Source organism: Drosophila yakuba, chromosome 3R, assembly GCF_016746365.2.
Source record: "Drosophila yakuba strain Tai18E2 chromosome 3R, Prin_Dyak_Tai18E2_2.1, whole genome shotgun sequence".
In the NCBI taxonomy this organism is placed as follows: Eukaryota; Metazoa; Arthropoda; class Insecta; order Diptera; family Drosophilidae; genus Drosophila; species Drosophila yakuba.
Window position 1 is genome coordinate 7,918,953 of NC_052530.2, and position 11,157 is coordinate 7,930,109.

Consider the following 11,157-nt stretch of genomic DNA (forward strand, 5'->3'; position numbering starts at 1 on the left):
TTATATATCTTTGAACGCGAAACAAACCATTCAATTAAGAACAATACACTGAACTGGAAGCAATCTTACCAGTGGTTTTATATGTTCTCTTATCTTTCTTCAGTGGCAGACCACATACCTATAGCAATAAAGGATATCAGTGACGCCATTCTATGTAGTGCATAGTATAGCACTGATAGAGAGAGGAAGATAATACGATGGATCGATCTAAATGGGGCTTAGACCAATCACGGGGGGTGCTATTGTTTAATACTTTAACAATGTAATTGATTTGGTCACATATTAACATTAAGTTAAGGTGCGATCGTCACTATATTGTTGCCAAGTTAAGGCAATATTTCTTTGTAGGTAGATGTTGTTTTCGGTGATAAGAGTTCATTCAAGTCACCTATCAGTTGGTAAAGACTATTTTTCGAGATAAGCAGCAGCCGAATGAACTTGATAAAATCAAAGATTGTTTACACATTTTCATCATAATCTCCGGGTTTTGAACGGCGATCAACATTAATTTAAATTAATGCAAATTCTGTATATGTTAATGTGAAAAAAAATATTTACGTTTTCCGCAACAAAAAGCGATATTTTTATAATTCCTCGATTTGATCAAAAGTGTACCATAGACTCAAGACTTTCCTACCCCAATTTATATTGTACTTCCCAAAGCGATCAAGTTAAACGATGGGAAACAGCGCATAAATCAGGGGCATTAGACTAAGTTAAATATTTGCTTCCCGGTTGCCAGCCAGTTGTATAGTGTGGTAAATTATGGTGCTAAACTTTTTTGTAAACTTTCCCAAATACCCATATGTGCAAATCGAAATGGTTAAGTTGCCATAAAACTCAACGCGCCAATTGCAGGCAATTAAATGTTGAGTTTGAACTGGAATTTCGGTTGATGCTATGATGACGTTCGGTGTGAACTTTTGTGCGTATATTGATATTGATTCCGATTCCTATTGCAATCGTACTGGGACTCAGATCAGCGACGCATCGGTCGATCATTCAATTTGGCAGCCATTCGCTGCGGACTTATATTATTGTTTACTTTGTCATATTTTGCCAATGTGTTTTTATTGTTCTGCGGGCCGCATTCGCATTCTACTCGTATTTAGATTGCCTCTATTTGTTGCTGCATGCCAGCAGTGATACTTTGTTTATTATCTCGGCCAGGCCAAATAAATGCAACGGCTTTTCTGCGGTAAATTTGGCGTTGGCGGGTGCTTGATGCGATGCGATTGCGACCTGGCCATAAACCTTGGTCGGTCATGTGTGCTTGGAATGGGGCTCAAGTGGACGAAGTTATTGCAAATTCTCTAATCGCGGGATAATGCCCCATCGCTGGCAATCACTGCAATGATCTCAACGGCCAAATGCTATGAAGGCAATGAATTCCGCGTCGGATGCCCAAGTGTTCCATCAAAATCAAAGCTTTTAAGCCGCTGCCTGAAGTGTTTCGCTTGCGTTCTAATTTGCCTTTGCAGCGAATGCGTAATTAGCCGCTATTACATTAATAATACGCGTACTTGTCCTCGGCCGACCCATTACCCATTGGTAATTGAAAAATCGGCTATTTCCAATGTGGCAATCGAAACAGAAATGGAATTGAAAAGCGCACATTTGGCCGAAGTGAATCGTCCGTACTTAAGAGCTTAAAAGTGCGCATGGAGGCACTGCATCCGAGTACCGATTTTGAATCTGTGTGCTATTGTGAATATATCTGTGTATCTGCACAACAAAATACTAGTTCTCTAATTGAGGCACTGCTAATGGTTAACGGGCCAACTCAAAATTAAAAAATATTAGTATTATTTGGACTATTTGAGCCTTTACCAAGGATAAATATAAAATATGCATTTAATTTATGCACTAAAATATTTATTATGAAACCCACTACGCTTTCCCTCAGTGTGAAGTCGCCCTTTCGCTTTGCGGCGACGCTAATATGCAATTGGAAACCACCGGGGCCGCCAGTCAGTTTATGTGGCTTCCCCGCCCACGTGGCGATGCAGTGGCTCCATGATCATGTAATCATGCGTGTGGCATTGTTTACAAATCACGCCTTGTCGCGCGACGCTCCCGACCAGACAGGACACACTTGAGGATGTCGGCAGGAGGGTGAAATATGTGTGAACTCCGAGCGCAGATCCTGCGTGCTGCGCATCCTCCGGTCCCTCAAGTGGCTAGTTGGGCTGGGATGGCTTGGTCAAGGTGCCTAATTGGGATCTCCACTCGACATCCGTCTAGACAGCTGTTCTGCGGAGGTCCTGCGACAAGTGGCTTGTTTTGGTTGTCGCCGCGGGACATTTGGGACACATTAGTTAACCACTGTTTGCAAGCAAATGGATGGAAGGGAAGCGCCAAGTCGGGAGACCGGAGGGTCGGACCACACAACAGACGCAAATAACCCAAAACCGTACTCCAAATAAGCAAAGCGCGATGCAACAACAAACAATTCCACACGGAAAGGAGATCTCGATGGAAATTAACAAATGTGTGCTGTTCCCAATGAAACTAGAATTTTTTAGAAACTATTTGTGACGTTAGTCTCACAGGAACCGGATTTAATAAAATTTATATAAATTGTATATATTTTCTTCTTGGAAGCTGGTGCAACTAGGGATATTGTAATAAAATTTACCATTTCCCATTAACTAACTGAACTGATTTCTATACATAAAATAAACGTACTTTTTCAGGTTTGGGACTCTTTCTAAATATGCCTCGATCTCTATTTGTTGTTTATATAACAGAGACAATTTTTGGCCGTGTATCCCACCACTCCACTAGTTCATTTAATGCTGGGGCAATGCAGTTAATGAACTAGAGCAACTCCTTGGCTCAACTCGACTCGGCTGCATTTATCCATTCCCATTCCTCTCCAACCATCCATCCAGCCAGTCCACCATATGAGCTATCCATCCATCCACCCACCCATCCATCCATCTATCCATCTATCCGACTATCAGGGCCATCAGGTGTGTGGTGGCGTTGGCTTTATGGATGTGGATGTTCCACGGCCTCCGCCGTTAGAAGCGCAATTTGTTTATGCTACTTTGTGAGCAATAAAAGCACAGACGGCCATGTGGGTGGTCCCACCTTGGGGCTTGGGACTTGGGGATTGGGGCTTGGGTCTTTGGATTTTGTGCAGTCGCTGGATGTGATGTGTGCTACTGGTACTGTTACTGGTGCAGGGATGGGGTGGTGATGGTGCTGGTGATGGTGATGGTGGTGGCGGTGGTGTGCTAATCATCAGCAGCTCTTCGGAGTTGCTCGAGTGGAACTAATCGGAGCATTGTGCGCTCCGGATGCAGCAGGATGCGGTGGGTGACTCTAGTCCCTGTGGGAATAAATTGAGTCATAATTGAATTGATTGCCAGCGGGGCGGCCACTTGCAAGTGTCGGAATGGAGGGCCCTGGGACAGCTATGGTACAACTGAAGTGGCCGCCAAATTATTTGACATAATTGCGCCTTGATGAAGCGTTATCTGCCCCTGGGAAAGGGTGGAGCCACTCCAGTCGGGTGCTCAAGTACTCAACTCATTGGACTGCATTGGTACATTGGAGATGGAGCTGTGATGGCTGCTTTTTGGTAGTTTGTTGACCTCGGAGATGTGGCCCCAAACTTGCCACTTCACGACAGTGTAATCTTCAACAGCGATCCAATTTAAATGTTGTGTTTGTTGATAAAAAGATCAAGAAACAATAAAAAGGGTGGCAAACGGTAAGGTCATTCAATATCATTATGTTCAATAAGTTTTTTAGTTTATAAACTGAATTTTTATTCTAAGATTACGAAATTAGGTAGAGTAAAGTAGAGAAGTTGGAAATTAGATTTGTAGTACAAATATCTGGATTAAGCAGGCTTTGAAATGTCATTGCTAAAACGTCACTTTCACAGCACTTAATTGTCCATTAATTCCCTTTCACTCAAGCCAAGAGGTTCAACTTATCGTATTAATTCAAATATTTTTATCGCAAATAATTTGTCAAGTCCATTTAAGTCAGCAGTGAAAACGACGCAGTGCTACAGTTTTATTAAAAAGCGATTAAATATTAAGGTGAATATCGAAACCGTTCTTTTTCTACCATTTGCAAGCAGTAAGAGAGATATTTTCGACGATAAAATGCATATATATTCCTGATCAGTCGATTCGATCCGTCCATTTGTTTTTACGCAAGCTAGTCTCTCTATTCTTTTTACTTTATGTAGTTTATAGTCGGACAATAGTGGTTAACTTTATAGCTACTGTAAGAGTATGTATGTAAGCTTCGGCGTTGCAAAGCTATCATCCTATTCTTTGAATTAGTATTATATGAAAAATTCTAGCAAATATGTGCAAAATGCTGATGTGAATTACCTATAAAAGTGCACCTGACTAATTCCTTTTATACCCCTAACATTTATTCGGCTTGCTTTTTTCTTAAACTCTCTCAAATTAGCTCATTCCGAAGCCGCTTTAGAACTTGGTAAGCAGTGAAATTTCGCTTCCTTGGACTCAGAATGGAGACGAAGACCTCGGGCCGCCGTAAGCGCCAGGACTCTGCTGACGGGGAGGAGGAGGCCGATCTTCGCCTGAAGAGGACTGCCGAGACGAAGGCGGCGACCGTGGAGAGGCTGATGAGGGGCCTAGGTTTGCAGGACGGAACTTCGCTTGAGCTGAGGCTGGCGAACCTGTCGTACCTGGCGTTCCTGCTCAGCAAGGGAATTAGCGGCGAGCTGAAGAAGCACATTATGAGCCTGCTGATAACCTGTGTGGGCAGTCATCCCGGACAGGCCAGTGTCTATGCCACGTTTGTGGGCCTACTGAATGTCGGAGACTTTGATTTCGTCTCCGAGTGCCTGTCGTTCATGTTGCAGAAGGCTTACGAGTCGATGCACACTCGCGATTGGTCCAAGTGCCGGGGAGTAGTCCACTTCCTGGTGGACCTGTACAACTGCCAAGTGATTCCGTCGTCCTCCCTGCTGAACCTCCTCGCAGTCTTCCTAAAGGAGTGCGAGGCTCTGAGGGATCCGGACGATGTGGTGGTAGCGGCTCCGCAGACACGTCGCGATTGGCTTGCTTACTGTGTGCTATCCGCCATGCCCCTTATTGGTAAAGATCTGGAGGGGGAGGCGGCATTCGAGAAGCTGATGGTCTCACTGCAGATCTACATCAAGAAGCGGTGCGCTATGCACACCACCATGCTGAGTGTTTGGCGAGATCTCAAGCAGAGGGACTATCTGGAGCTGCTATGGCAGCAGGTGGACGGATTGAGGCAGGAGCATTGGGCCGAACCGGAGCACCAGCTGATCCCCCGACTCTATATGGCCTTCGATGAGACCTTGAGCCACGGCCAGATGCACTACATAAGGGATTTTCAGTTGGCCCCCCATGAGCAGGGTTGTCGCTATCCCCCGCCTCGAGTGTGCTTTCGCATCTTCTCCTACGACTCCGTCGGCGAGATCCATCATTTGCCCTCGCCGGTGCGCATCGAAAGGCATCTGCTGGAGGCCCAAATCCAGGATATGCTGCACTCCTTTCACAAAGAAAGAAGAATCTGTGCCGACAGCCTCTTGGGCTACGCCGCCTCCAAGCCCCAGTTGCCGGTCTATCACTGCATCGTGGAGGTGATCTTGGGCGAGATGCTGCAGCTGCCCACAGCCCAGTGGATCAACATTAACTACGGAGCCCTTCTGGTGCAGCTGTGCAAGGGCCAACCAGACAAGGTGCCCCAGGTGGTGGTCCAGGCCATGGACATCCTCTTCAATCGGCTGGGCTCCATGAGCGTGGCCTGCTTCGACCGGCTGGTCAACTGGGTGTCGCATCACATTAGCAACTTTGGGTTTATCTGCCAGTGGAGTAAATGGGCTCAAAGCCTTCCATCGCCAATCGATCCGAGTGCCAGCAATCTGCAGCCAAAGGTGGTTTTCCTTAGGGAGTTGATCAAGAAGTGCCTCAGGTGCGTAACATTAAATGATAGGTTTATTCCCAATTGTTTGTTTTACGAAACTAGTTGTAAAATTATCTGAAATACGTGCTTTGTGCTCCAAAAACTAGATTGTCGTACCAGCAACGAATTGCAGAGATGGTGCCGGATACCCTGGCCGGTTTTCTTCCGCCGCCTACGCTTCCGCACTTTAAGTTTGTCGATGAAAAACTTCCTGGTGCCATTTTGTCCAAGAGTCTGCTAGAGGCGATGCGCAGCAAGCAATCATGCCCAGAAATGATCTCCGAGATTATTAGTGCCACCACTGGAATCGGTCCGCTGCTCAAGATCAACGTGTTCACCCAGAACTGCCTTCATTTGGGATCCAAATCATTTAGCCACACTTTCGCAATTCTCAGCAAATACCACTCTGTCTTCAAGGTGAGATTTGGATTCCATATCCAGTACGTAGCATCAACTGTTGTAGCCAGCTGAAGATAGTTTTCTATCTCGTTGACTCTTAATATTTGCCTATAAATGATACGTTGATTTGCAATCGTATTTTTAAAAGGTCAATTTATTGAAATCTCTAATTCTAATCAACCGAAACGAGTAATTATAGTGTCATCCTAATTCAATCCGGATTTTTATCCCTTACGGTTCCATTTCGATTTTAGGATTTGGCTGCAGGAGATCCGGAGAAGCAGCTCGCGATCTTGAACGGAATCTTCGATGTGTGGGTCGCCAGCGATCAGTATAAATTTGTGGTGTCTGAAAAGCTGGTCAAGATGGAGATCATTGATCCCAATAGCGTTGTGAACTGGATCTTCGACCCTATGATGCGCCAGGAGCTCACGAAGATGTACGTGTGGGAGCTTCTTCACTCCACTGTGCGCCACCAAAAGCGTGTCCAGCATGCGATTGAGGTCGTGGATGTCGATGATCCAAGTGCGTCCGATCCTATAGTCAAAGGCATCCTGTTGAGCATAGTTCAGCGTTTTGTGAAGACCCTATCTGGTGCTCCGGTGGCAGACGAGGGAACAGAGGAGCACTACTGGTTCCAGTGGGTTCTGGGAAGGCTGCAGGAGACGCTCTTTATCTATGCGGATGACTGCAAGACTTTCTCGTGCAAGTTGCTTAAGATATGCGAGACCTCCGAAGTCAGGCCTGAAATCTCAAAAACCATCGAGGCCTTTGTGGCTTACATCATGTAACTTCTGTTGAAGATTTCATTTGTGATTATCAATTGGTATTTAATTTATATTATAATTTGTAATTACAATTGATATTGGTGTTGTTTGTTAATTTTAGACCAAACGATCTTTAATAATAAAGTCAAGGCACATAAGGGTTTCTGTCTTGATTTTCATCACTTGGAATCCGAAAGTCAGGATATGTTTTCAATAAAGATCTTATAAAACATTGAGGAAAACCCCTTTGATCAAAAAACAATCAGTGGTGCTATTTATTAATTGTTAGAATAGTTGAGTTCTCATTCAAATGAGTCTGTGTGTTTATGGAGATAAAGATATTTAGAAATAACGCTTCGCAACTGTGCATGACTGCGTTTTTTTATTTTCTTCATCGTGTTTTGAAAATAAAGTTGCGCGCCAATCTCCGGTATTTTTTCTATCTGCGTGTATCGATAATATAACTAAATATTTTATTATCGACAACAATCGAATGAGCCGGTGTGGAAATTAGCTTAAGATATTGGCAGTAAAATAAATGTAGAGTATGAATAACATTCTACGTTGAAGTGTGACCACATTTCATGGCATTCTGTATATAATGGTATAGATAAATACATTTGAATATCAACGTGTAACAACTTTAATAAGCGCTCATATGTTTAATGGGATATTTTAAGCCGGAACAAGGATTTTTAAATTATTATCTTATTTTGAAAAGGATTTAATGTTTCCTTTTTGAAAGCAATAAAGAGATGTAATTCGGAACTCATCCCACTAGCGGATCCTGAAATTGACATGTAAATAAAATTAGTGGAAAGTGCATTTATAATTATATATTAATAATTGGACACGTGCCGACATTATAAGAGCTGAGATAAATATTATATTTTGAACTATAAATTTAAAGGCTAATTGTAAGCCCAAGTAGATTACTAGATTATTATAAAACCCATATCTCCATGTAGATTTAAATCATACGCGTGTCAAATATATATTATTTGCATTTGGGTTTTCTTTACGATGTATGTCTTATAAATTTTTGTCCTATAAAAAAGACCCGGATAAGCGAGATTCAAAATCAAGGATGATACAAGGAATGCCACTGCTTACATAGGCTTGTTCTGCTGATAGTTTGCTTTGAATTTGTTTAATCATAGTAATGATAAGGATTTAATTGTTTCTCAACGAAGATTTTGGATAAAGGGATATTTTTCTGCGACAATATTGTACTTGCCACAGCAATGATATATCTTCAATAATTATTAATAAACAACAATTAAAAGAAATACCAATTTATTTAGGTATTGCAATGTGATTATATAAATATCTAAATTACTTAAAAGAAAATCTTTAAAAATGCCCCATTTTGCTGAATCTAAAAGCCTTTTGCAGGAAAAGGTTGTTTAAGGTTCAGAAAAAATATACTTTATCGGAACGGAACGTTATTGAATCTTAGTTCATTGTTCATTTAAAACTTGTAAATAAAAAGAAATCTGTAAGTAATGGCATCCCCGCTAGGTGGTGCTCGAGTGCGATCTCTAAAGCAGTTTTCTTGCTGCTTGCCGAAGCAGTCGATTCACTGCTTGCATATTTCCCTCGCACTTACCGGGTATCTGATAATCCCTCTCGTGATACCCGTTACGCGTAAAGGGAAATGGTAACCTACATTCGTTGAAAAGCTTCTAACGGACAGAAGGGAGCATTTGACCCTTTAAAGTATATAAATATATTCGTGATAGGGACGGGTTGTCGACTCGATGTTGCTATGACCATCTGTCTGTCTGTATAAACGCCGTTTTTTAATTTTTCTTTAATTATACCCGTTACTAGTAGAGTAAAAGGGTATACTAGATTCGTTGAAAAGTATGTAACAGGCAGAAGGAAGCGTTTCCGACCATATAAAGTATATATATTCTTGATCAGGATTAATAGCCGAGTCGATCTGGGCATGTCCGTCTGTCCGTCCGTCTGTCTGTCCGTCTGTCCGTATGAACGTCTAGATCTCAGGAACTACAAAAGCTAGAAAGGAGAGATTAAGTATACAGACTCCAGGGACATAGACGCAGCGCAAGTTTGTCGATTCAGGTTGCCACGCCCACTCTAACGCCCACAAACCGCCCAAAACTGCCACGCCCACATTTTTGAAAAATGTTTTGATATTTTTCATTTTTTTATTAGTCTTGTAAATTTCTATATATTTGCCAAAAAACTTTTTGCCACGCCCACTCTAACGCCCACAAACCGCCAAAAACAGTCTTTCGCACTTACACTAGCTAAGTAACGGGTATCAGATAGTCGGGGAACTCGACTATAGCGTTCTCTCTTGTTTTATAATTTGATTTTAGAGTAAAAGGGTATACTAGATACGTTGAAAAGTAGGTAACAGGCAGAAGGAAACGTTTCTGACCGTATAAGGTATATATATTCATCATCATCCTCCATCTTCCACCTTGAAGCGCAACTTTGTTTCCAAATGTTGCCACGCCCACTCGACGACCACAAACCGCCCAAAACTGCATTGCCCACACTTTACAAAAATGTTTTCACATATTTTTATGCGGGAAAAACATTTTGGCCATGACCTGACTTTGCGAAAAATAATAATTTTTTTCATGAAACCGTCATAATACCTATGCATTAATAGATCTGATGAAAACAGCTACAAGACCTTGTTTCGTGTAATTCTTCTAATCTGAAACACAAAACAGATAGGTGGCCTAATAATAAATAAATATTCTAGAAACACGCGAAATTTCTGATAAACCAGATTGTAATCTCATACAACTTTAAATTTGAATGGATCGTGTAAAGATGTATATCATTAGCAAGGAAACACTCAATTTCCGATATATCAGATTATGAAATAGCCGTAGCTTGTCTATTAAACCAGCAGGGGCTCAATTCAATTCGCATTCCAAAAAAAGTGAAACATGGAACGGCAACAAGTTACTCTGCTACAGATCCTTATATCCTTATCATTGCACCTTATAAGCCTTTCATTCGCATTGAATCACTTTTTTATTCCTGAAAGCGATGAGCTGTTTAGTGAGTGCCCCAACAAGCCAGGAGTTTCTTTCGTGGATAAGATGGCGGATCTTTCCCTATTGAGTCTTAAAAAAGATGTAGATGGTGCAGTGAATATATCGGGAAACATTACCATGAAATGGGATGTTGAACATTTAAATCGCGTCGCGGTGAGCATTATAAAATCTTACATCCTTACTGGGCTGACTACAATCAATCACATTGCAGGTTGAAGTGAGCGTACACAAGTTTGAAGGAGGAACTTGGAAGCCAACTGTTTTCAAGGGGGGTGATACTGACTTCTGCAATTCCTTTTTTGAGAAGAACACTATTTATTATCCCTACTCGACCAAACACGTAATCAACAAGCAGCAAATTAAGGACAAATGCATTACAACTCCAGAAGTAAGGATAAACTAATGCAAATTCGAGGTTTTAATGGTTTTGTTTCGGCTATTTAGACCGTCCTAGTCCTGGAACCCTATATCCTGAAAATATTAATTAATTACGCAGTGCCTCTAACTCCGGGACGTCACAAGGCTGTCATTTTGTTTTCTGCATTCGAAAAATCTGGAGTTAAGCTTGAAAGGGACATATGCTTGGAAATTGTTGGCGATATAGTGAATATCTGAGAGCAATTATTCATTTTACTTTTATTAAAGCTTACTCCGTATTAATATTAACGAGATGTATTCAAATATTTTATTCAACATAATAAAGCTAAAAACGATTTTTTAGTTGTTACATGTACTGAACATGGAACTAAATTGTTTGCGATCAGTACTTGTTATGATAGTACTTTTAAAATCAGAGACCAAAATATTTTATTTTTATAATTAAACAAAGACAAATGAAATAGACACAATCGAATTATCATCTTGGACTTTGCGCTTCACATTAAAAACCGTTGAGAATATTAGAATTAAGCTTAGCACGTTAAAAATTGTATTTCATAGGTGGTTGTGCAGTGCATTTTATACATAGAAAGTGTAATACTTGAATTAATCAAGCCAACAGAACATGGCCATTTCCT

At 41.5% G+C, this 11,157-nt stretch overlaps 2 protein-coding genes across 2 annotated transcripts; both read left to right on the forward strand.

The window, feature by feature from the left end:
- The first annotated feature begins 3,904 nt into the window (after positions 1 to 3,904).
- Positions 3,905 to 7,255, forward strand: LOC6535946 (nuclear cap-binding protein subunit 1). Its single transcript, XM_002096526.3, has 4 exons — positions 3,905 to 4,058; positions 4,441 to 5,940; positions 6,039 to 6,348; positions 6,585 to 7,255. The coding sequence occupies exons 2-4, from the start codon at positions 4,502 to 4,504 to the stop codon at positions 7,119 to 7,121; spliced, it is 2,286 nt and encodes a 761-aa protein (XP_002096562.2). The 5' UTR covers positions 3,905 to 4,058; positions 4,441 to 4,501; the 3' UTR covers positions 7,122 to 7,255.
- A 2,758-nt stretch (positions 7,256 to 10,013) lies between these two features.
- LOC6535950 lies at positions 10,014 to 11,087 on the forward strand. The gene is made up of 3 exons (XM_002096530.3): positions 10,014 to 10,294; positions 10,353 to 10,529; positions 10,586 to 11,087. The coding sequence occupies exons 1-3, from the start codon at positions 10,031 to 10,033 to the stop codon at positions 10,754 to 10,756; spliced, it is 612 nt and encodes a 203-aa protein (XP_002096566.1). The 5' UTR covers positions 10,014 to 10,030; the 3' UTR covers positions 10,757 to 11,087.
- The last annotated feature ends 70 nt before the right edge of the window (positions 11,088 to 11,157 follow it).